At 39.6% G+C, this 27,018-nt stretch overlaps 1 protein-coding gene across 3 annotated transcripts in view; it reads left to right on the plus strand.

The window, feature by feature from the left end:
- Window positions 1-16,277: 16,277 nt before the first annotated feature.
- OXR1 (oxidation resistance 1) overlaps window positions 16,278-27,018 on the plus strand; it is a 138,615-nt gene continuing 127,874 nt past the window's right edge. For 2 of the 3 annotated variants that reach the window (XM_053993634.1, XM_053994410.1), the window contains exons 1-2: window positions 16,278-16,411; window positions 23,642-23,838. In XM_053993634.1, the coding sequence (XP_053849609.1) occupies window positions 16,353-16,411; window positions 23,642-23,838 (256 nt within the window). In that variant the 5' untranslated portion in view covers window positions 16,278-16,352. The remainder of the gene's footprint in view (window positions 16,412-23,641; window positions 23,839-27,018) is intronic. The other variant, XM_053996021.1, reaches the window with a different exon arrangement.

Below are 27,018 nucleotides of genomic sequence, written 5' to 3' on the forward strand. Positions count from 1 at the left end.
AATAGAGACAAAGGAAAGTGATAATGTATGGGTGCCAAAATGTATTTTTCTGTTGAGGACCAGTACAATATTTGTGATCACTTAAAACTTGTGCAAAATGATCCTGATTCTCATTCTTCTCTCCAAGCAATATGGTAAATAAACAGAGGGATGTTAACCAGGGCTTAGATAGGGCTTAAAATCTTGAAGTCCATGAATTTGCCTGCAGTTATGTATCATATAGGTGTAATATTCCTGGCAGAATGGAGTAGTGAAGCTGCAATGAACATTTTTATCTGGCTGTAGAGTCTAACCTTGATCAGAGCAGGTCATGGCAGTGGGGAAAATATGCCACAATCTCTACTGGCACCTGCTGCTTTTTTTGTGTGCCTACAGAAATGCAAGCCTCAGTTCCAGCCTCATGAGTGCAGTGTTGCATCAGGAAAATGGTTCTGCTTCTTTTTACACTGGTACAAGAATTTGGCCCTAATGTAGGTTGTGTCAAAATAGAGCGTGTCCTGAACTGAGTGACACTGGGACACTGATCTTCATGTCATCATCCTTTACTTCCACCAGAGGAGCTCCTAGTGAGTTCACAAGCACACTTCTGCTGCTTTTTTTTTTTTTTTTTTTTTTTTTTTTTGGCACATCAGGACATTAGTTTCTAGCTCCTAGGATTTTCCTAGCTCCTTTCTTTGTTATTGCAAGTCAGCGTTTCTTAAAGAGCTTATTTAAGATAGGAGATCACTGCTGTAGCTTAGGACTCATTATTTCACCACCATGTTTAGAAAAAAGAAATAAAATGTTGATATTAAAAATAGTGATGCTTTGTTTTCAATCTTGCATTTTTCCTTTGGTCTAAGGGTTTGGAAAATATATCAGCAGAGGTACATCACAATGTATACTTAGGCCTTACCCACTGCCAGTCAAGCTTTGCTAATCTAGGATACCTGTCCTGAAAGAAGATGCACATGTACTGAACATGCAAAGAGAAAAGCTATTTATAAATAACAGATGTATGTCCACCATCACAGGTAGAAGGAATACTTTTGTGGTATGCCTGTCTATTCAAAGGAGTGAAAGGCCAAATCTACTGGCCTGAATTCTCCTCCATTTTATCATGCATGTTCCCTTTTTGGCTTATTCCTGCTTGCTCTTCCTGAGATGGGAGTTCTGCAGAGCTGGAGATGGGGGTACAGGTGACAGTTTCTCTGGTGTACACAGATACCACTTCTAATTGACAAAGTGGGGAGTTGAGATGAAGCAATGAGCACTGGGAATGAAGGGATCAGCTTGGATTACACAGTAGATTTTTCCTCTCTGTGTCCATTGAGTGGACAGGTTCAAGGCTTGGGTATGCTGTGATATCATTCAGCTGTGGGTGTTTTCCATGACATGAAGCTTTAGAGGACACTCTAAGGAGCTAGTGGTGTTTTGGGAAGCTGTGTGTCAAATATGAAGTTATGAACATGAGAAGAGAGAAGGTTAAAGAACAGTAGCAGGAAATGTAAGTGTTGTGAAAATGGCTGTGCAGAGATGGTGGGAGCTTCTCAGTACCGGTGATTTGCTATTAGGCAGACCTGTCACAACCCAGCTTTGTTTCAAGTATGACTTGTTGGGGAGTGAATGGTCTTTCAAGGACAGCTCAGGACCTGTGTGTCCACGTACCACATTGCCAGCCTCTATCTCTGCATCCTGGACTCACAGTTCAATCCAGACTCACACATTCCATGTCAATGGATCCTTATTTAATGTCCTAGATTTATAGCAAAACCCCAAATTGGTCATATCAGCCATTAGGCTTCAGTCAGAGAAAAGACTGTGGGTGTTGTAATTGTGGGTGTCACTTTCCAGAACTGCTCTGTGTCCCAGTTAGCTGCCTACGCCTTGTGTGGCTGGTGGTTTCTATTTTGTCTTTAGTTTTTTCTGCTTGTATTTGATGGTGATTTTGACCACGGAAAATGAACGGCAGTGGAAGATGTTACAGATGTGCAGAGTAGAGAGGTTTGGCACAGAAGCCCTCCTGTGTTCTGGCTTGTTACTGATTTTCAGTTCATTATTGATCTACTCACAGGTGGAAGTGTTAGCAACTATCTGGTAAAGACAGAAGCAAAGGCCTCTGTTAACAAAACCAAACTCAAATCCATGACTTTGGACCATGATTTTGGATGCTGAAATTAAACTCTTCATTCAATGCAAAAAAAAAAAAAAAATTACTTAGCTTTGGTTCTGAGCACTAACTAGCATTGATTTCAATAGGTGTTTCTGGCTGTTCAGTGCTTTTGAATACAGCATGTTCCTCTAAATGGGAATAGTGCAATTCATGGCCTGAAATAGTAATTCTATTCTACCATTCAGCATCTGATTGCATTGCCTTTCAGAGCAGAGAAAACTGCTGAAGAGAAAGATTTGTGCTGCAGAGAACAGAACAGGGAGACAACTTGTACTTTTTCAGTGCTCTGAATCTAAATGTTCCTCCTGAATGCACAGGAAACATGTCAATGTAAATATTGAGAAAGAAATATGGTACTTCAATTTTATCTACTGAATTTGGAAAATACCAACTGAGCCGATACACTTGATAAATCTTTGCCTTCCAAACCAGTGTAGGTACATATGCACACTTATTTTCCCAAAAGGTTGATGCTAAAACTGTTGCTAAGACAAAATTAACTGTAGCATCCATTCCATGAATATCACAGTACATTGTTTTTTCTCTTACTGGCTCATTTGTGCTTCTTAGCCTTTAAAATGCTACCTAGTCTCCTTGCACACAAGTTCTTGAAGCTGGAAGATCAGGAACTGAGCACAGTGGATTTGCTGCATGTTTCAAAGAAAGGTGTTCCACCCACTTGATGGAGTTGTGGAGGTTTAGGGGCAAGCCTGGAGAAGTAAACCTGTAGCTTTTCAGCTGGGAGCATTCTGACAAGTGATGCAGTTAGTTCCCAAGTGGGAAACTGAGTTTAGGCACTGCCTAAATTACTGGAGAGATGTCATTACCGTATCAGTTTTCTGGTATCTGCATTCATTAGTAGATTTTATAGAAAATGGACATTCTTCTGCTGCATTTCTAGACATTGATTTCTGCCCACCTGTATTCTCTCATTTATGGGCATATGCCTTAGTGCTCATATGTCTCTGTACCTTTTACATTATGAAGGAACAAGAGAAATTATAGTGGAACCTTCCTGCTAGAGAGGATAGCATGCAAGGTAGGGTTGGGTGTGCAGGAAGTACTGTACATAGAGCTTCTTAGAAAATACCAAACTGAAAATATGGCATCATAAGTGGTCTAATATTTTCTTCTTTTTTTTTTATTTGGGTACCTTTTCTTTTAAAGTCCTTTATGTAATACAGAGAAGGATGTTAGCTAGCCATTTAATTTAGGAAATGAGCCTTTCTAATGTTATGCTTCTGTTTCATAAATTTCAAGATGAAGAAATTTGATCTGACAGTTTACAAGGTGGAAGTGAGGAAGAGCAATGGACATGGGCTATATTCAGACATAAGGCTGTCCATGTATTCTCCTTGAAAGGACAGGAAGAAAGACACCATTGCAGAAAAACACAACTGCATTAATAATGTTTTATAATAGCATAGATGTTAACACCATGGGCTACATAATGTGATTTGGTTTGTTTTGAAGGTGATCTTAATGATCAGTGCTGTTTCAGGAAACCTAAGGTCATTGCTGATATCAGTTCCTAAATTTACATTCAACCTTTTAAAAGTGTTGAAATACAATATATGTCCCTTAGATGCCACTTCTAGAACAAAAATTTAGACTAGGAGTCAGCATGTTCCCAACTGAAACCTTTATTTCAAGATAGAACTAAGAGGCCAAAATGACTAAAATAATCGCTGTTATGATTTACTGCTATTATTTTACTGTTATGGCCTTTGGAACATTAATTTTATTACAGGAGCCAGGAATTAAATAGAAACCTAAATGCCTCATTTATTTTTTTATGAAGCTTTGTTTTAAAAGATACTTGTCAACAGGATGGCTCACTCTTACATGATGTTAAATGTAACAGGTTTAGGTGTTGTCAATGATACATTATCTTATGGGGAAAATAACTAAGTTAGTTCTTACTTTTATATTCACTCTTCCGGTAAATGACAGCTAAATGGGAATAAATTGCCTATCTGTTTCCAATTGTTACTTTTAGCCACCTGCTTTCTGAACTTCAGAGATGCTTGTGAATAGCCCTGGTGTTGCTTTGCTTCCCTGCCATATTTGCAGTTAATGTCAATGCAAGAAGTTGTTTATATCTCAAACTGGTTTTCTTCTGTGAAATTAGGGATGTATTCCTCCTTTCAGAGATGATCTTCGGTGTTTCTATCCTATAATCAGAAAAAAAGACATACTGCAGTTCCCCATTTTCCAACAGGATTAAAACCCTTTTGTTCTCTAAAACTGCACTGTGTGATTCATGGGGTTTATTAGGCAGAAACCTTTTGCAAAGTTTCTTTAAAACTGCAGTTTCACAAGCCTGTTATCCCTGATGAAATTTTGTGGTTTCCTATATTCTCACATCTCATGTGTCAGGATGGCTCTAAGAACTAGCTAGTACATTCAACAACTGCTGGTGAAAATGAAGAGCATGAAAAATAAAATGTGACTTGCAGAAAAGCTGAAGAATTCCTATTTATGTGATTGCCCTGGATGAGTCACTGAAGTAGAAGTGAGATGGCTTGTGATGAGGGAAGGTAACTGCCTCCAAGGGTTTTCATTTCAGTCTGTCCCTGGTATATTTGGTAGGAGGGACAGGAGATTTGATGAGAGGTAGGGAAAAGCAGATGCTTTCCTTCTCCACAGAGTATCTAGGGGTAAAAAACCCAAATACTTGGTGTGGTTCCTTGATGAACCTAACAGTTTTGATGAAGGGAGTTCGCTTCATCAGTGATAATGTGGCATCTTTGGTAGTCTCGAGTCAAAGGATAAAGGGAATAGAGACTTGCACCTGGAGAAGGAAATGTTCAGCCTTCTCTTTTATTCATTTCAGAGCTGAATTGCATTTTAAATCATAGCACTGATTAAGCAGTCTCCTGAGTGAAGAAGTTGTGAAGGCACCAACAACTCTGAAGAGACAAGAGCTAAACTCTCGTTACGACAGACAGGCCCTGACCTGAGGAAGGCTGACGTCAGTGTCATGGCAAGTGGTTGCTGAGAAAGCCACTTAGAAAATTAATTGCTTTAGCCAAGCATTCCTGGTATTAGAGGAACACCATGGAGAAATGGTTTTTGAATGCTACTGTCAGTTCTTAATGCAGGTCTTGTTTTGCTGAGATTAGGAATACTTAAAAACAGCTTTTCTTTTTTGGTATATGGTATATGAAATGGCCCAATTTCTGAAGCAGGCTTTTTGCTTTAAGACTGCTGGCAGCATCCTGACAAAGCTGCTTCCAACTTCATGCTTTGGTATTAAGGCATTGTCTCATAAGCAGGCTAATAGGTAAAACAATTCCAGTTGGTTTATAAAGACACATCCACATTATGACATTAACAGAGGGGATACCTTTTGTTTTAAAGCCATTTGTGAGGGAAAAAAAAACAGGAAGAAAAAAGCCCAAAAACAGGCCATGATCATACAGGACACTACTTGCAGGTAGGTGTCTGTGTTTACCTCCTTGGGGCTCTGAAGAGCCTGGGGTGTGGGAGAGGAGAGGAGAGGAGAGGAGAGGAGAGGAGAGGAGAGGAGAGGAGAGGAGAGGAGAGGAGAGGAGAGGAGAGGAGAGGAGAGGAGAGGAGAGGAGAGGAGAGGAGAGGAGAGGAGAGGAGAGGAGAGGAGAGGAGAGGAGAGGAGAGGAGAGGAGAGGAGAGGAGAGGAGAGGAGAGGAGAGGAGAGGAGAGGAGAGGAGAGGAGAGGAGAGGAGAGGAGAGGAGAGGAGAGGCTGCAGAAAGAATGGAACACTCAGAATGGGCCTCTGGGGTGGGAAAGCAGTTTGCTAGAGCAACAGAGAGAGAACTTGAAAGGACAAGGAAGGGATGACCCATGTCTTTTGGCCACATCTTTTTTGATAGAGCACTGCCTTCCTGAGTGAGGCCTCTGCCAGGGAGTGATCATTTCAAACTGCTGCTCAAACAAAGGCCTAGAAACAAAATGGAAGTGATTTCTTATCAGTGTTGTGTACAGCTAGTTTAAATAGATTTTGAGATATTATTTGTATTCCTGATTGAAATGCACAGGTTACTGCATCTGCAGTAGTTTCCCGACATTTTTGCTCTTGGAAGCTTTCCAAAATTGGTTAGGCTTTTTCCAAGGTATTGTAACTATAGAACTTGATTAAGAAGTTCTCAAGCCCCCCCCCCCTTTTTTTTTTCCTACATAATCTCTGCCAGGAGCTGCATTTTACAGAAGTATGTACCAGTGCTAAAGCAGATTTAGGAGATCAGAGTTACAGTGAAGGAAACCTACAGAAGCAGTGATTTACTGCAGTACAATATTCTCTTACAGCCCTGCTGCATTTTTCCAGTCATTAAAATTCTGCTGCTGCTGTTTGAGTGGGGGGAAATGGTTGAACAAAATGCAGTGAACATTTCTTTATGTTTATGTTTCTAAAAGATACTAAATATAATTCTGGAGGAAAAAGTGTTCTTGTGAAATCAAGTTTAGCAGATGCCAGGTTCAGCTAGCAGCTGTCCTTATCATGCAAAGTTTATTGGTAAAATAGACTGTTTCCTGTAGGAAGAATTCTGCAGGTAGGGCAGGTTTGTGTTTTTGCCAGCTTGCTGTGCTCAAGAGTCAGCCATGATTTTATAACAGAGCAGCTCATCAAAATGCTTGTAGTTTGCTGATTTTGATGATCAAGCAAGAGTTTTAACTCTTGGCATTCTCCTCAGTGCAAAGTTTTTCTGTGCTGAGTATGGGCAGTGGGTGCCTTTTGTCTCCACGTGCTTGTGCAGCTCTCACCTTTGCACCCAGGACTAGATCCAGATGTAGTTCTGTGCCTAAAAATGTTCAGCCCTTATCTGGTGGCCATCTTCAGTAGCTGCTTGCTGGATGAACAGGAACATGATTCTAATTGGCACTTATTCAGTGAATTCTCTTTTAATGTGCTTTAGGTGTATTTTGAATTGACTCCTTTTCATCCATTACACCCCTTTTACAGAAAATGTCTTCTTTTGCTTTTCTTCTCTGAAAGTTCACTTCACTTGTATATGAATCAAATGAGGATTACCAGATCTTTTCTTTTTGTGGTGACCCATGTTTGAATGGATAAAAAGTCAGAGTTATCGGTGTGAATATTAAGAAATCAATTTTTGTGGATTGTAAAGATTCTTTTATGGTTCCTGAGTCAGTATCATTGTCTCTTTTTTTTTTTTTTTTTTTTTTTTTTTTGCTGAGACAACTGGAAAATAAATTAGGTCTGTTGACTTTTCTTAATCTGCTTCCAGTCACAGATAGCTTTAAATCCTTTTGATGGGGCCATTTTACCTTAGAAAAATAAAGACTGATCCAAGTAGGACTCTTGTGTTGCTAGGTTAAAAAAGCATATGCTTTTTTATGTATGCAAGGATTGTTTGGCTTTCTTATTCCAATAAAGTTCCATGTTGTAAATTGCTATGTTACCTATTTACTATTTAGCATAAGCAGAATCAAAAGGGTGCCATCAAAATAAATTGTCTTTTTGCTTCCTCATAACAGTATCTTGAAATGATCTGTGATTATTCTGTTCTTTCTGTGCTCTGCCTGTTCTTCCACTTCCCTCCCACACCCCCTTTTTATTCAAAGTTTTATTGTTCTTTTTTATTTCTAAAGTGTACATATATACGGATGTATTATGGGATGGAGATTTTGGTTCCTGAAGAGGTTTTTTCTTTTCATATCTTGCAATTGATTTTCACAGAGAAGGATTTAAAATGTCACTGGCCCTATCAGCTTTTCACTAAGTTATATAACTTCTTGATTTCTCAGCACTTTGTAAAGATGAAATGCAGTAGCTGCAGCACAGATGAAGATGTCAGTTCTCATACATAACGTACTGTATCTACCTTTTCTCCTGTTTGTCACCTGTCATTTTATAGAAGGAAATTACTAACTTCTACCATATTAACATTAAAAGCTTTATATTCTCAGAATGTATGTGTTTTAATGATTTACTGAATTCCAAGCCTTTTTATCCCCTGCAATATATATATACTGCAGAGTAAATGTAATGGAAGGTCAAGGAACTCTGTATTTTGTTCACATAAATTATGAGTACAATGATGTTCTAAAAATATATATCTTCTGGGCACCCAATTATTTTGGAAAAGCTGTGGGACTGGATCAGCAGGAGGTCACTGTAATGATAACTGCTGAGAAAGACACTGACTCGATTTCTGTCTGATATTAGGTATCTCCAGATGAATCTTTGTGGTTGCTTTAAAATATTTCTGTAAAAATACAAACCTGGCATTAATCTTACAGCCAGACTGATTCTGTTAATTCTGGAGTTATTTTACCAAAACCAGAAATTTTTCTAGAGGGAATTAGTCTTTTAGACAAAATTTGGGAAGCATAAGAATTTCCCAATCCAAAGCTTGACTACTTCTGGATTTTGACTTTTTTGGAAAGTTGGGGTTTTTTTGCCTAAACTATTATGTAAGTGGAAGTCTTGACTGCATGAAACACTGGAGGTCTGTGCTGAAGCAGTGAGGCTTGAGTATTTATACTCCCAGAGTTTCAAGGAGAGGACCCTGGTACACGCAGCTGGAGCAGAGCCATCCATCCAGTACAGCAGGCAAGAGCAGGATACGCTCAGTGAGGGCAGATACCAAACAGTGCCTCCATCCAGTCTGGGCAGGCAGGAGAGTGAGCAATTCTACTGCCTTTTTCCTTTTGACTTTTGTCTAAAGATTTACACAGGTTTTAATAGATGTGTTGTGTAGGAATTCCCTTTTGGTGCCCTCTGATCACGGGGTGGGAATCCTACATGGACACAGATAAAAGACGAAAGGCGCTCTTCTCCTCGGGACCAAATCCTGTTTATTACAGGAGCCACCTCAGGTCCAGGCGATGCCTTAGGGGGAAACAGAGGCCGAGGTGTCTGGTGACATCCAGAAGAGGAAGAGAGAGTATCCTCCCGGCGGGGTTTTGAGCTCAGGGAAAAATGGGTGGGGCAGAACCAAGGGGCCACATCCCATGGGACACAGGTGAGGAGAAGGGGGGGGGGGGGGGAGCAGGTCAGGGAGAGCCCATCACACCTGAGGCTTAGGGGGGCTGGAGGGGAAAGGTGTGGGGAATAGCCCAATGTGACATAGTGCAATATAAAAACTACTCAGTGCAAATTCCCAATCACCCAGTGCAAAACAACAACTAAATAACTATTTAGTGCATCACAACAGTGTTGTGCCACTAATATGCTAAGGAGTTACCCCCAAATTTACTGGGATCTGAACTAAATCTATATATATACAGAGGGCTGTTTAACAACATGAAGGGAATGGATTCTATTGTGTTATATTCCAAAGTTCTTCCTATTTCTCACATTTTTCACATGTGAGATGAAAGGGGTTTTACCTTTCTGTGCCTAAGAGCAATTAGCAAAGCTTAGCCATAATATTTTGATTTCCTAATAGCTTCTTTTCATAGAAGATTAACCAAGGGAAAAAAACCAAACTTTGTGAGATTAGTTAAATACATCTTGAAATACTGCCAATACTTCCTTTAAAGGAAATGTGATTTACTGATTCACATTTAGACAAAAAGCATCTGATTTATCTAACAGGACTTCTAAATCTTGACAGTTCTATTGCATGAATCTAAATGCAGCTCCCATGTTTTAGCTTGTACACTGTTTCCTTACAAATTCTGATCAGGTGGTTGTTTAACACTTCTGCCTTGCAGCTGAGCTCTAGTTAGGAAGCTAAATACACAAATGTTTCCAAACTCACTTGCCTCATTTAACATGCTGTGGCCTCATTTGTCTTCTGGGTTCTGGTTTTGATCCTTTGAAACTGTTTAAATCTCTCCTTGGCTTCCTTTTTTCACACTGTCAGGCACTAACTCCTCATCTCCTATATTTCTCTGTTCATCTATCTATTGAGGCTTATGTTTGATCATGGGGATCCTAACCTGGCAATGTCAGCCAGGCACCAGCCTTGAGGTGTTCTTTGTTCTGGACTAGGAAAAAAAAAAAAAAACAGCTTCACTGTGCTTTGATAAACCTAAGTTTAGTGCTTTTTGATTGGATTCTTCTTTCATTAATGTCATTTACTGTACCTGTAGATTGCCAGTGTCAGTGGGTGTAGGTGCAGTGCTTATTCTGCTCTCTGGACTTATTGATTTAAAAATTAAAATAAAAAACACTGCAGGGAAGCTGTGTTATACAATCTCTTGTTTCTATGCTTGTCCAACTCTATTTTGTATCATTGAGCAGAAAAAAAATTAGGAAAAGATTGTTGCTTGTCACAGGCATAAATCTAAATGGTGGTTCAAGGGAAAGGTCATCCATGTCTGCTGGAGAGGACATGTCTTACTTGGGTATGAAACTGAATTATGGCTTTAGACTGTCTTCTTGAATCTCAGTGTGTGCTGCCTGTGAGACCCACTTGCAAAGGGAAAAGGCATGAGTGGTGGTGAGGCCCTTCCCAGCATACATGAGCTGCAGCCTGGGCAGCAGCCATTGCTGCCTCTACAGAAGCAGAGGTGGCTGCCTGGGGTGCTGCCTGTCTTCCTCTTCCTTCCTCTTCTTCCTTTCTTTGCCCCGGTGTCTCCCCCACCTGCAGCTGAAAGGTTAAGAAGATCCTCAATCTGTGGATAAAGCCTGGTCACCTCATTTTAACCTCTTGCAATGTCACTGCAGGGTGACACTGCCCTTCTGGGTGTCTCTTCTTCGCTTCTTGCTAGGAGCATGTTCCTTCCTGCTCAATCCACCAAGACTGCTCCTAAATGTCAAGGAGCTCCTCTATAAATCTCTGGGAAGGAAAGAATAAAATACTTGTACTTATTGCAGTGTGAATGCCCAGGCACTGTGGTCCCAAAAATCCTCCCCATGCTCCTGACAGAAAGTGCTATTACTGAAGACGCAACAGCTCAAACACTGCTGACCAGGGGAGTTTCATTGAAGCACAGGAACACAGAGGCAAGATGTGTCCTGAAAAAAAGTAAGGGAAAAGCTGAGAGGGATCATTTTTCTTTGGTGCTGTGCTGAAATGTTTTGCTTTCCAAGATCAGTGCCTTAAGGCAAGGATCTGAGCAGGCTTGTATCATCCTAGGCACATTCTTGCCTCTCAAGCATCAACTACTTCATGTTTATTAATGCAATTTCTTACAAGGCTTCTAAATGCTCTGCAACATAATCAGTATTTTAATATTTAAGTGTTTTTATGGTGTAATGGGTTGGTAGATAACTCTACAGAAGGCTGCAAGCTTTCTGCTCTTGAACTTCAGCATGTGCATGTTCCTACTAAGGCGAGTGGTCTTTAGCAAGCGGTGACCTGCCTCCACAGCTGGTTCAAGAAATACAGTTCTGCCAGGGTAGGATGCTGAGAAGAGCCCAGGTACCTTCACTTCCTGTGAGTCAGATCTTTCTTTTTACTGTTGACATTAAAATTGACAGCTAGAGATTTACATTGTACGTGTAAAAAAAATGTTGGGTGTTACCTCTCAATAAGCCACGGGGTGCATTAATGGTCACCTCCTTCCCATGATGGAGACAGCTGAACCAGCTTGCTGGGGGCCTCAGCATCAGGCAGGGACCTAAGGATGTCATGGACTCAGTAACCCTGTCAGGAAGCTGGGAGATCACTCAGGAATACACAACTGGTTTATTAAAGACTGAGCAGTAACACACTTCATCATGCTGCTCTCTATTTTAATTTGACTGGCAACATTTGTCAGAAGAAAGTTCAGCTTCTGCAAAAATGCTGACAAACTTTATAACTGCAGTACATTATGTCAAGTTGGGTTTATTAAACACAAAATTTAAAAATTAAGCCTTTGGTCTGTAGATAACAAAATTAACATTATAACTTGTAAAATACGAGAGTACCTTCCTTTCTTAGGCAATATCCTTTCCTAATGCTAAACTATTAAAAGTGGTATAGAAACAAGGTATAGATCTTTTTCAGGAAAAGTCTGAAAAATGTCTTTTGGTGTGCTTAGATATTTTTTAAAGGTAGATTTAAAAAAATATACAGCTTTTAAAGAATCTTACATGTTTATATAAATCTGAATTATGTAAGTACTGGAGAACACATTTATTTTTTCTCTGACAGCTGTAAATGGAAAGTCCACCCAGCCTGCTTGAAGGTTAGGTGAGAGGGACACCTGTGTCACCTCCAGCAGCCCACAGCCCTTGCACTGTGCACAGACATGGCCTCCCAGCAGGAGATGTGGTGGTGACAACATTTTCTGTAGTCTAGAAGTGTGGAATCCTCTGAACAGAGAGAGAGATAGCTCTCCCAGGATTTACCTGGGAATCTGTGAGTAAGCTCAGAGAAAAGAATGATAAACAATTCTTAGCTTCACTTGCTGCACCTGTTGTGCACATGTGGAATGTGTTGTGGAGATTTGTTTACCAAAGAGTGATTTCTTGATTGGTCACTGGTGATGGTGTTTGGATGGATTGACCAATCAGGTCTGTCTGTATTGGACTGTTAGCAAGAGTGATGAGTGTTTCTTAATAGTATGGTATAGCATAATAAAGTGATTGATCAGCCTTCTGGAATCATGGAGTCAACAGTAATTAGTACCCGGCAGGGACCCCTGCTATGATATAGAAGTGCCTTATTTCCACTAAATGGCAAAAATCCAAATGAATCGTGGAATTTTTATTGAAGATGGGTATTTTAAATTAGTGGAAATCTGCTAGCTGTATCTTCAGTGGCTTCTGGCAGCCAGTGATATGCTTTGATCATTGTGCATGCAATGCAAGCACATGTCTATGCCTGCTTGAGCCAATTCATTCTCTCTTGGGGATGCTCATGCCCTGCTTCCCACTCCTGCAGCTTCTGTGTCTCCTGTGGCTTCTGCTGCTTGGTGCAGCAGAGCTTCCCCTGGTGCACAGTCCCTTCTGCAGCCAAGGGGGTGTATCATCATCATTGTGGGCTGTGCCTGGAGGGTGAAAACATAAAGAAATATCTTTACAACCTTTATACTCTTGTGAACACAAAGTAAAAAGTTGTTGAAAATGTTCCTCCTACTTCCACAAAACCGAGAAACAAAATAGTTGTGTGGGTTTTCCATTTGTTTTTAAATAAGTAAGCAGTATTTCACAACCTATCTGTTCTGAAGTATGTTTCTCCTTTATATATAGATTCTCAGTACAACCTGTTATTAGTCAGCTTATGAAGGGGCATTGCTTATTTCTTAAGATGACAAGAAATGAGAATGTATATGCCCAAGATAGCATTTTCTCAAAAGGTGCTATTAACAGACTTCCTGTTTTCTATTTGTCTCTGCTGGGCCCTTCCTTACCAGGGCTCTGGATCTCCAGCTACTGCACAGCTGCAGTGTCTGAAAGAGCAGAGTATGGGCTGGAATCCCCACTCAGCCCTCTGGGCCATTCTGGGAGCTCTGGTGGAAATGCCAGTACCTGCTTGGCCATGTTAAAGACCCTGGGTGAAAAGAGAAAGCTGGCTATACTTAATCAGAGCTCAATGCTTAGTGGAGGAGGGTCTCCTGACAGAAGGGTAGGAGGATAATTTTGTCTTAAGTATAAAATATTCCTGTATATTTGAAGATCTTTATTTCCCAACTAGTATAGGCTAACCTGATTTATGAATAAGAAGAGCAGAAAGAACACGAAAAATTTTTAAAACCTGTGTGGCCAGTACCTGGTGAAACACCCTCAAGTAAACAGAGCTTTAATTAACATGTTTTCAATGAAGGATGTGGTGGATAGATCAAATATTCAAAAAAGCCAAGCAATATAAAGCTCATTTTATACTGTCTAAGTGTTTTCTGCATGTTTCACTAAAATGCTAAAATGATACTTATTATTCAAAATACTTGAATTATGCATAAGTTTGAAGGCAAAAATTCAATTCTGCTTTGGCAATGATGAGGAAAGATTTCTCATTTTGCTTGGTCTCTAACTTTCCTTTGACAAGTTAGGTGTCTCCACAGAGATCTACCTGATATAGTTATATCCTGCAGAACACTGAGAACTGGTTTATGTTCCTAGCAAGAAGAAATTCTAGATGTTTTAGCTTCCTCATAGAGACTTCACCCAAAGGGCACTTCACCCTTAGTACAAGGGTAAATCTTGTGGCTCAAGGAAGAAGATGTTCCATTTGGAGAGGAGCATGAGGAGAGCTTGGATGATTTCTTGTGAGATTTGCCCTGGACTGACTCCCTTCTCAGCCCTGTGATCTGTTGGCAGCTCACAGAGCATGGTCTTTACACTCTGCAGCATGTCTTAATGCTCTCACCGAGGGCTCTCTGGCCTGCTGCAACTCTGGCCCCAGGGCTGTCATTCAGCTGCCAAGCAGCCCCGTGTTACCAGGCAGAGGCTGTCAGGAGACAAAGCAGGATGCCCTGCAGGAGGAGCTGCAGGAGGAAGGTCAGACCAAAAGGTCCCCACTTGCCTGGAGGCACTACAGCCTCAGGGCTGTTGTATCTGCCTGGGCTCAGATGTTGCTGGCTGGATCTCAATCACTGATGGTTTATTATGAATACCCCTTTCACAAAATGCCTTTATACCTCACTGAATTTTCAGTGGTGAGATCAGAATGTCTTATCCCAATTATATCTCATGAAATAGAGGTAATAATGACTTATAAATTAGTTTTATATTTCAAAAGAGGTCTTAAAGTTGTTTCAAGCTGTATGATTTACATCAAGGCAGAAGAATGTGCAGATTTGCATTTCCATATCTTGTGACAACCATATCCACAGTATGTTATTTCAACCTGAGCTGTGCTTGTCTGCTGTGCTGATGATTATTTGTTGAGATGGTAGAACTAGAACACACAAACCTGTGGTACTGTAAGAGAATTGTAACTTTCAACCTGCTCTGCCATCTCTTTGAGAAGTTGAAAGGCCCTTTTCCTTCCAAATTTGACTACATAAGTGTATGCAGGTTATGATTGCATATAGCACAGCAATCTCGGGAACATTAAGTGCCCAGGGGTATTGCAGCTGACTTGTAAACAACTCAGAAAACAGTCAAGCATAGGGCTGGAATCAGAAATGTAAATGCAATTGCCTGAATTAAAGTCCATGGATAAAACAGCTTTATTGATGTATAAATTACTTGCAGCTAGCACAGAAAATAATTGATACTATGACAAAGTTAATTACATGGAAAAATATTATGAGTTTGTATGGCTTCACTGTAAGAAAGGTATTCTGTATGTCTAAGAGTATCCCATGGAGCTCCCAGACCACTGGATAAAATGGCCCTTGAAAACTCTCAATTCAGTGTATGGGAGAGAAGATGGTAGTGTAGAATGTGATCATCCACAGTACAGGATGTGTGCCAATCTCACAGTAATTTTCAGGGGAACAGGATCTGGGTGCTGGTTGCATAGACTATAATAAAACAATTTCAGAAACTTCTAACCAGGTGAAATAAAGACTTTCCTTAGAGATACAACCTTAAAATAGTCTGGACCGTTTGAATCCATCCTTATAAATAAAGCTGCAATAGATACCATCCTGCAGTATTAATGAGACAAACAAGAATGAAATAGAAATCATTATCACTTTTAAACCATTATGCAAAATTTTTCTGTGCTGAATATGACAGAGCTGGAAATTTCAAGACCCATGAAAATTGTACTGAAGTAGATTTGCATAATGCACTGGAAGAGCTTTTGTGAAAATGGAACTAGTGGGAGTTATTTAAATAACAGTATAGCAGCTATTAACAAAATAGTGAGATTCAAAATAGTAATTTACTTTACACATCTCTTCTAAAACATGTCCAGAATCAAGATATCTGTCAGCAAATAGTACAGCCTTGCAACCTACCTTCTCAAAATTCTGAAAGATCAAGAAATTCTCATCCCTGACAAAACACAAACCTTAGTAGCAGAGCATATTATTTCCACCATGTAAAGTAGCTGTAAAATATTATACAGCCATGGAGAAGCCATATGTTCTTGAGCTGTAAATCCTTGCACAGGCTTAGGCAGGAAAAGAAGAATGAATTGTATATGCTGTATATTTGAGTTGAATTATGTATTTAGTGTGATTGCTGCCATTTTCCTCTCCATCATCATCATCATCTGCCTCCCTCATCCTCCTGGATGTACATCTCCAGGCCCATGTGTGGTGTGAGAGTGCTCTGACTCCTTTGCCCGTGGACTCACTAACGCTTCTCTCCCAGGCAGTGAGAATGCCTTGTCACACTTGAACCACAAGGGGATTCTGGATTCTCCCGCTTGGAGTTCATGGATCTAACCTGGCAGCCACCAATCTATATGTCTTCTGTAAATGATCCTCCAAGGGTTTACCTGTAGCAGTGCTGTCATGCTCCCAGGAATAATCACAAGGTTTGTGTTCATTTTTGTAACTCTTTGTTCTGTGATGTGCCCTTGAAACCCATGAGGCTCCAGCTTTGTCTATAAATCTTGTTAAAAGGGTGTGGGTTGCCTGTTCCACACAGAAAAAAAAGCAATTTTTCAATTATTTAGATACTATTCATCTTCTCCCTGAAGCCTGGTCACAACTTCTGTTTTGACATTGTCCTTTGTTATAGAGTGAGGGATGGTGGCAATTTTCCTGCATGTGCTGTGGCCATAAAAAGGTGGTTTTGGTTTGCTTTCTGGTACTCTGACGATTAACAATTGCTGTGTCTTTGCGTGGCAATGTTTAGCAATGTGTATAAAGGAAAAAAAAAGGGTGTTTTGTATGCTTCCTCTACTTGCTCAAATACATAATGCTGAGACTATAAAGCAAAATACGATATTGAAGTGCCTCTTTTTTTCACATAGCTCTCATGCCTGCAATGTTTTCTTTGCTGAAACTGTGATCAGTGTTACATTGTTAATACATACCCGCCACTTTGAATTGCTTTGTGGGCTGAGTAGGTGTGAATTCATTCCTAATCCTTTCCTATCGCCTCCCATGTGAAGATCACATTGTGTTTGCTCTGTGCCGTCCAGTGATGTCATATGCTGCTTGCATTTTCTGAAAACTCTGCTGCATGATCAACACATTAAGGAACAGACTGAAGGGCTTTTCTGTAGGTTTTGGTTTGTTTACTGTGAGACATTGATCTAGCGCCGTCCTATATTCTAGTTTGCTCTGTGGTGTTTGGTTTCTTTTCCTCTGCAATTCATAATGGCCAATTCAGATTTGAATTGCAAGTTTGTTGCACTCGGTTGCCTGCAGTACTTGGTAGTGGATAATTAGTGATAATATGAAAGATGGAGCATGCACTGAGTGGCTCTTTCCCTGTGAAAAACCTCCACCTTCCCTGGCTCGGGGCTTGGGGAAATTGTTTGCTGAAGTACCTGCATGCTTCAAAGCCTCTAATGGATGCTTTCTGCCTGACTCATGTCTTTCTTTTCTGTACCGAGTGATACTTCTGGTCTGTACAATTATTTCTGTCATGTCAATTATATATACCACTCAAAGAAGTACTTAGCTGTGTTTGCTCCAAACATGTTGCTTGCCTTCCTTTGAATCTTCTGCAATTTCTGTCGGTGTAAAACCATTTGCCTCTCCCTTTCTGATTACTGATGGCTGCAGAGATCCCTGGGCTGATTCCCTGCTGGTAATTCCTTCCCACAGTCAGTTTTGCCTTGTGCCATGAGGAACCAACTCATCATCATCACAGGTGTTTACTTCTGTGCCAGTCTAATTCTGCTATCTTCCTTTTGGGAGGGGATGGCCAGAGCCATAACCAGGTCATATTCAAGAGCATTAAACAAAAGATTTTCTAGCAGCCATCCATGGCACTGCCTCATGCTGCAGGCACACAGAAGTGTCAGATGGTAAGTGGAGCCTGACTGCAGACCACAAGCCTTTTACTTGATTCCTCTGAATTGCCAAACCAGCTGCCCCAACTATTTTCAAATGCAGATTTCAGTCCTAGCTGTGGGGGACATCCAGTGTGTCCATAGGAGAATAAAATAACTGTCTTGGGAGCTCTCTGTGCAGACGTCAGGGGGTTAGGCCTTCTCCTGTGTTTAAGTTGTCAACCTTTGTAGTGTTGGGTTTAAAACAGAAATTTGCCTGTTTTTTTTTTTTTTTTTTTTTTCAAAATCAGTTAAAACATAGCTGTCAACATCAGTTTGAATCACAGTTCTTGCTACAAAGAAATCAAATTCATAACCAGCTCTTCTGAGCATTCAAAATTCCTAAATGCATCTCTGAATAGTAAACATCGCTCTTCTAATGAAAGGTTTTGCTTCTCCTATTAACTGTGTAGTAAAATCTCTGCAATAGTCACAAGGGGCACAGAGAGTGCTTTTTTGTACTCAGCAGATAAAAATGAGCTAGGCTTTCCTCCAAATCTTTGTTGCAGTAAGGGATTTTTACTTAGAAATTCGCAAAGACTTAATTGTACAGATTCCCAGCTCCCGAGATGCTTCTTTTGGCTGTTTGTTTCCACCATAAATGGTTTCTTCTTTTTTCTTTTCCCTTTTGTTTCAGTCTGGACTTCTAGCCATGAAGGTTTTAGGTGCTTTGAAGATCTCTTTAGAAAATAGTGCCTTATTTTTTTTGTCATCCAGCTTTACAAAAATGCAGTTTGACATTGTAATATTAAAAAAGGAAAGCATGGATTTTGTTAGGAATGGAATAGGTTTGTGATAGTGAATGCCAGGAATGAAACTCTAATACTCATAAATCCTACAGCAGAGTTTCTGGGGAATTCACTAGCCCCAGGACTTCCTATATGTCACCTACCAAGCACCTGATGACTTTTATTTTTGAGGGAACGGGTAAGAAACTGCTCAAAGTGGCCCATTCCTGGGAAGTGCCACTGGGGAGCTCAGGGTGCCAGCTGGGCAGGAGGAGGTAAAAACATCTGTCAGGTGGTTTCTAAGATGCAGTAGAAAACTTTGCAGTTGTATGCAGAGGAAGGACAGAGAAATAAAGTGCAAGTTCAACAGCTAATCAGTGTATCTACCTACAGGGATGTCATATGACACAGCTTGGAGATGCACATTCCTCCTAGATTAACTGAATGAGCAAACCCTCAGTGATTAGTAACTGGAGGCTACTGAGAGGCAGATTTGGGTTTTGCCTCTGTTCAGTAGATTAGAGCTACCAAGGCTGCAGTGAAGGTTTTCAACAGCTGGAGTTACTGGGATGAGAGTATTATGTCCTAGGAAAATACATTGAGATAGAAATGGAGAAAATGGGAGTTTAATGGCTTATTAGCAATAGTGCAATTGAACTACACAAACAGGTGCATCAAAGGTGTGTTTGAACAGAGTTGTGTCAAACCAAGTTGCTGCTCAGCTGTGTTCCAAGCAAACACAGACCTGGTCACCAGCAGCTGAATAACCCCAGCTTTGGCCTTAGGATGTGTTGTCTTGATTACTTGTCAACAGCTGGTCCTTCAGAGTTATCCATGTTAGCTTCTCCGAAAGAGCCACTTTTGCTAGGAACGTGTCTGTGTCTTCTAACATCCCAAGGAGAGCACAACCAAAATCCACAGAAGCTGCCAGTAGCCAGAAGACAGCAGCAATAACCAGCTCAGGGTTCCTCTGTCCCAAAGGATGCAGATTTTCTTAGTTTTGTTGCGTGGTTTTCTCTCCCCTAGAGTTCCTATGGTTTAAGCATAGTTGCAGAAAAGGAAAGTTTTGCCACTTCTACTTCAGATCTCAGTCAAGTTAGGACTTTGTCCTTGCTGTCAGACAAGCATTTCCTAGCCCCACCTGTCTTTGCAGCCATTGTTATCTGGCTGTCTGCTGGGAGCTGCAGCAGCAGCATTTTGTGTCATACCAGGCAATATTGAAAGACCTGTGTTACCCATTGTTGAAAAGTTAGGTGAAAGCTAATACAAAATACATAGAATAAAAGATGAAAAAGTTTTGCCACAGTATTTCTTATAACTTTTATTTATTTTTCTACAAGCAGGCAGTTTGAAACAAAGGAAGAATGAGGAATGTGATCCCAAGGCATTTCATGTTCAGATTCTTTTCTGATGAGGAATAAATCATTTCAGCCCAGCTGTGCAGCCATAATATATATAAAAAACCCAGCAGAAAACCCAAAACCAAGTGCAAGACAAAGCTAGTAATAAAGCAGGGTGTTGGAGAAGGGTCAGGCTTATGGAGAATTCATTCTCTTGGCTTCAAAATGCATGCAGAACAGACTTACTGTCAAGACATGTGGTCTACTGAAGATACAGTTCAAAGACTGCAGTGGTTTTTCAAACTATTTGCTAACCATGGCTGTATCAATATACAATTAAGGTAGGCTGAAGGAAGATGCATTACAGTAAACTGCTTGGTTTTTGTCAAGTCATTGCCATGAAATTGTGTCTTTGCATGAACCTGTATCCTACTCAGCTGACCCTGTTATTGCAGTCTGGATTAATTCAGACCCTGTATCTTTCTGTCTTTCCTGCCAACAAAAGCACTGTCACCATGGTCTCTCAAGAACAGTTTGACAATATTACATGCACTTGCTTGGCTGTCATGGTCCTGCTTTGTTAATTTTGGTACTTATTTCTTTGGAAGTCTTACTTTTAAATTATTCTCAATTGCAAGAATAGATAATTTTTCAACATTAATTTGCTACAAGCATTTCAACCAAGTCATTTATTAATCATAAGTCACTTGAGAAAGGCCATGTGAAAATTTTTCTGTGCAGATGACAGGTATTATTCCTTTATTCCTATGTGATGCTAGAAGAATAGACAGTGTATTTGTAATAACAATCTGGTGTTCCCCACAGTGCAGCAAGCTATTTTATTAGTTACCTCCAGACAGCTTTATTAATTGGACTGTCCTTCAGACAGCCTTGGTGGTGAAGAATGTGTTCCTAACACAGCTAAAAATATAAATCATAACAGTATTTTTCAATTTGTAAAATTTATTTCCACTCACCTGCTGTCTTCCTTTGGGGCAGAACATAGACTTGCATAATGCAGGACATATGTACCCTTATTGATCTGAAGGCCTCAGGATTATGAAGAGGTGCTGAATGCTTTGCAGCCTCTTTGCCCACAGCTATTTTACACAACACAGAAGCAATACTCTGCAATCACAGTGAAAGCTGTGGTCTGAGTTAGAGAATTACATCTTAAAAACTAGTGATTTTCTTCTCAAAAATAATCCTTTAAATCTTCAAAGGTTTCTAGTGGTAAGGAATTGTAAAGACTTTTTATACCACCTGAGAGATGGTATATTCAACAATGTAGCAGAATAACATTATGATGGAAATCATTTTTGTATATGTTTTATATATAAACAGTGAATAACACCATTTCACTGTTAATAACTCAATGAAATATTCCAGCCTTCATTTTAGGTAAATATATTTGACCAGCTGTAGGCTTAAAGCTAAAAGTGTTCAAGACAAGGTCCAGTTTCAGGAACATCATTTCAGGCAAAAGAGCTGTCTTTTCTTCTCACACAATGTTTACTCAGAGGATGCCCTGCCCATTCTTGATTTTATATGTATCAGTGCTCATAGTGCTGTTAGTTTATCCCAGGCTGTGTCTCCACTGACTCCATGTGCAGGTCCATTGACCAAGACCCTTCAAGTCAAGATAGTTTTATAACAGTGACAAGTTCTTCCCATGTCTGTAGGGCTGTTTGAAGAGCAAGCACAAATGTAAGCAGCTGATTTATGTGGAGCAGTAGTTGTTCATTTTTTCTCATAATGTCACTCTTATAAGTCATTAAAATAAGCTACTGGTGTTGCTGTCTGAACACAGTGCAGAGTTAAACCAGAAACTGTCAAGGCTGGATGCTGCCTACCACAGAACTTTCAATGAGTTCTGGAGTAATTAAGGACAAACCAAGAAATATAACTCCAAAGGTGCAGCATCTAACTCAGAAAACCCATAAACCAGAATCTGCCGGAGGCTGGAAAGATATCCATTGATGGACATGTTGGAGATATTAGTCTAGATGATGCGGTACAGCCTTTCTTATATGTAGGAGGGATAAATGTCCCAGTCAACCCAAACCTTCTGTGTGGAGTCATTGGAGCTGAGAACCACTCCTTCAAATGCAAGATACCCTGGATTAGTCCAGAAAAAGGTTCTAGCGAAAGTAGTCTTATTGGAGACATAGAGAAGTTAATTTCTAACTGCCAATTTTCTAACTTCTAGTCCTTTCCCTGGACTAAGCAATACTCTGCATGAGTATAGTTATTTTGCCCTTGTAGTGTAATTCATAATATTCTACATACACATTGATACATTAACATAACTTCCGGAGGCTGATCATGACCTGTGTATTTTCTGACCTATTTAGAGCAGTTGTTATTATTATGACAATATTTAATCAGTTAATACCTTAAACTAGCAGATTCCATTCTCAGTCCATGCTGTTTAATTGCAACCAATACCTGGAGAAAATGTTTGAAAAATAAGGAAGTGCAGAGTTAAGAGGAGGATGTTTAGCATTAAATTGTTAGCCTAATAAAATTATCCTCTAGCATTGCAGAACTTTATCATTTTACTTTACTTGCTTCAAAATTTCAGAGTTGTTATGATCCCTTCCTCTCAAATCAGTATTTCACTGTGAAGTCATAAACCTCTTTTATTTCTAGGATCAAATAATGTAATCATCTATATACATTTATAGAGTACTAATTTAAGAAAAGTATTGACAAAATCCAATGTGTATGCTGTGAACTTCATTGTAACAGGTCATTTGTCTCTATTCAACAACCTTAGCAGCATAGTAACCTCTATTTTACGTTGCTAGAGATAGTGGAGACATCAGAACTATGGTGAGTCAGTGACAGGGGTGGACTCACCCCACTCCAAATTAGGGTTTGAGAGTTAGTTAAGTCTTTCGCTCAGAACTTTGATAACATGTCTAGATCTGAGGAGGAGTTGAGAGTGATAAAGTAATTTGCCTCTACTTTAAAAAGGGTTTTGACAATGCCGCAGAATATACTTTTGCACAAGTTGTGATGTTATGTCTGGATGTGTGTACAACTAGAGGGGTAAAAAGCCTAGAGAATAGTGGTTAATAATTCATACAGTACCTGTCTGCCAGTAATGAGTTAACCACTAATTTCTTCTGCAGAACAGAGAATTTATTTTCCTTTGTCCCCTGCTACTGCAGTGCAAAAATGATACCTGGGGTTAGTGGGATTCTTGACAAATAAGGTATAGAAAATATTGCAGAATGGGAAATGCAGTTGTAGAGCTACATCTGAATTCAGAAGATCATACATCAATTCTTTTCTCTCAAGGCTTTCAGCAACTTCGTGCAAATTATTTAATTTCTTTTACTCCCCTCATCTGTGGAAAATTAAGCCAAACACCTTAATGATAGGGTAGTGGTGGGCAGCTTGGCTTGGAAATAGATTAGGAACTGATCCTTCAAGCAGCTCTGCAGGCTGATCTGAGGGCAGTTTACTATTTGCAGCTACATGGGAGATGGACGTGCTGTAACTGATTTAGGAGAACCTGAAAGGGGAAATAAATGCAAGGCCTAATTTATCACTGTTGTTCCGTGTTCGGCTGTGACATGCATGAGTTATTGTACAATGAACAGTAGAATATCACTGTTATTCTACACATAATCTAGGTATAGAATGATGATTAGTAATACTTTACCGTCTTAAATTGCCTTTAGGTTAAAGAAAAAGTCCCAGTCGGTGGATATTAGTGGGCCAGGATGCAACCCAGTGGCAGCTGAAGCTCAGACACCTCAGCCCAGCAAACCTTTACCTGCCACTCAGGCAGCGGCTTCCGAAGAGGAACAGGACAACACCACAAACACCCAAAGGCGCAACCCGCGGAGGAGTGACTTGAAGAGATATTACACCATTGGTGAGTTTCCTTTCACAGGAAAAAAATCAAATATGCTTTTTTACCAAAGTATGGACTGTTTGTTTATTTGTGGTTTATTTCTTTTGCTTAATCACGGCTGGCTACTAAGTTTACAAATGCTCACAGTGAGCAATAAGTTATCATATCTTAATGCTAATGTCAAATTGCTCTAAAGAGTTAACCTGCTTTATTTACCTGAATTGTTTCTTACTCCTTTTTTTTTTTTCTTTTCTTTTTTTTTTTTTTTTTCCATAAGAGGACCTATTGAAGAAGGCATAAAAGCAATTTTGAAAGGGATGCTTTAGGAGAAATGTAATTCTTACAATGGACTGCATTGGAATTTCAGCAGAGATTGTTTAGAAGGTTCCTGATTAGGAAGGATTTCCAGTTTGGAGAGGGAGGAGGCATACTGACTGTGAAGAATTTTTTATGGGGCTTATCGTTATCTTTTGCTGAATATTTTGGTTTTCTGGATTTTCATCTGGAATGTCAGCATCTACATGAGTCTTTAAAACAATCTTGGGCACCCTGGAATATGTTTTGCAGCCTGCTTCCCCATAAATAATTTCGAGATTGTGCTTGACTCCTTTTGGCAAGGTTGGAAGGGACCACAGTGGGTCATCTGGTTTGATCTCCCTGCTCAAGCAGGCTCATCCCAGAGCACATGGCACAAGATTGTGTCCAGATGGCTCTTGAATACCTCCAGTGAGGGAGACTCCACATCCTCTCTGGGCAACCTGTTCTAGTGCACGGTCACCTGCACAGTAAAGAAGTTCTTCCTCATATTCAGGTAGAACTTCCCATGCATCAATTTCTGCTCATTGCCTCTTCCTGTTGCTTGACAATAGTTTGTGAGCTGTTGAATTATTGCAGTATAATGTGATTGTTTCTTCTGCTCCAAGGGAACTATTTTCATATCTTTCACTTGTCTAAAAGATCAAGAAAAATGTGTTTCCTTAGACATCTTTCACTGTGTTATGTCTGATCCCTTGAAACTGGCTGTCATTGTAAGTTATGTTGCTTTTAAAAAAGAAAACTGCATTAGCAATCTACCCATTTTAATAATGAAATCTGTATTTTAAGTGGTGATTGACTGTATGTGTTTGCATTTTGTGATGCCCAAAAATTTTACTCTGTGGTGTTTTTTCTCCTATTTTCTTCAAATGATCTTACAGGAATATCAAAGATAAGCCAAGATTGCTTTATACGTGAAGCAGGATTTGGAATGCGGGGTGGGTTTCAAAAGAGTAATAATGAAAGTAGAAATCCACCACATCATCAAAATGAGTTCTAAATCTAATTCAGTATTAAAATGTATTATTGCCATTTTGACCATAGTTGAATATTTCTGAGAGCACCCAAAACACAGTCTGCATATGGAACTACAGATTAAGATTTGTGTTTATCTACTTGTTAAATTTGACTCACTGCAGTTTCTTTTGGGACTCTTCACATAGTCTATATTGTGAACTTCAATCTATATGTGCTTTGAGTGATCACAGCTGCCCTAGCTGCTCAGGATGTAACCTCTGTGCCGAAGTAACAGAATGTTGTTCATACATTTGAATAATTTGTTTGGATATTGTGCAGCACTTATTTGACAGACTTGTTGACTGGAAAAGGCCTCAGAAGTTTGCATAGTCTGATGTCCTGTTTAAAGCAGGACCTCAGCCAGCACCAGATAGAACAGCCAAGGCTTTGTCTTGCTGAGTTTTGACAGTCTCCAGGGGTGGATACTCCACTACCTCTCTGCCTGTCATGCTGGAACATGGACAGTGTGTCCATAGACAACAGCAGTCGTGGGCAACTTGCCCATAAACAGATGCTGACATTAGTGAACAACAGTTGCAGACCCTAGGGAAGTATGAGGGGAACAGACTATAGAAAGTGGCCAAACTTGCATGTTTTTTCCAAATATCATCTTCTGTTATCCTTGTACAGAGTATTGGGAGACTCCAGAGCCATCTGGACTGACCCACTATGGGAGAGATGTTGGTTTTCTCCTCTTATACATACAACCTTGTCTATGGGACTTGTCTAAATCACAAAGATTAAGTTGCTACAGCCAGTATTACTGCACAGTGCATTATGTCTGACTTTTGCTGACAGGCAAATTAAAGAGACAAGAGTTGCTCTGTATTTTCTCAAAGTTTGATAGCACACGTTCCTAATGACTGTGAAAATGAATGGTTTAATCTTGGACAGCACAGTACTGATACCAGGTGAACACGTTTACTGTACTGACTGAGTTGCTCCAATATTGATTCTATAGCTTTGGTAACCTGAAAGAATAATTATCTTATTAGAACATATGTTAGTTTATGACCTATATCACCCTCTTGTCTTAAAATAAATTTTCTGTGACTTGTCTCAAAAATAATTTCTGATAGTTAAAATATAATAAAATAATTTGTTACTTTCTGAGGACGAATGTACTGACACACCTGTAACAGACCCTTACTCTAAAATTGAAGAAAAACCCTCAGATTCCTGTGATGTTTTGTGTATGATTGGCTGTTATATAGCATAAACAAGCACACTAGATCTGTGGCTGACTTAATACAATTACACAGAGGTTTACCTTGTTCTGCCATTGTTTTCATGTTGTTCTACTAAAAGCAACCTGTGTTCAAGATCAAGTAAATGGATTAAGAAAATATGTTAAAGAAGTAATGCTCTCAGCTGATTTTTTTATTTTATTTTAAAATTAGCATTCTGTTACATTAACCTCAGAACAAATTGGCAAATGGTAGTGTTTATGGCAGTGAGTAACTGAGCTTGAGCTAACAAGCACCAAATGTGTTTTGTGTTACTCTCTTGCTCTTTAAGAATTTATTTTAAGTAATTATATGATGTGTAAACTACTTTATAGATATGACAACTGAGTTCCAATACATTAAAAAAAGTATCACATCTATGTTTAGACTTGTGCATATAGACAGTTTGTGCTTTAAAATGGAACTGTCAGCATCACGTTGTCTATTAAATGAAAACTTACTTCAGGGACTAGCTGGATTTGTTAATATCTGCCCATTTTATTAAATAGCCATGCAACTTATGATTATGTATAAGGAATATGTAACCAGTTTTACTTTATCAATTCATGGGAAGCATTAAAAAATCAAAGGTATTTTAAAAATATGGAGTTTTTTTTGATTTGGCTATGCAGGAAGCACTTCA

Source organism: Vidua macroura, chromosome 1 (genome assembly GCF_024509145.1).
Source record: "Vidua macroura isolate BioBank_ID:100142 chromosome 1, ASM2450914v1, whole genome shotgun sequence".
NCBI classification, from domain to species: Eukaryota; Metazoa; Chordata; class Aves; order Passeriformes; family Viduidae; genus Vidua; species Vidua macroura.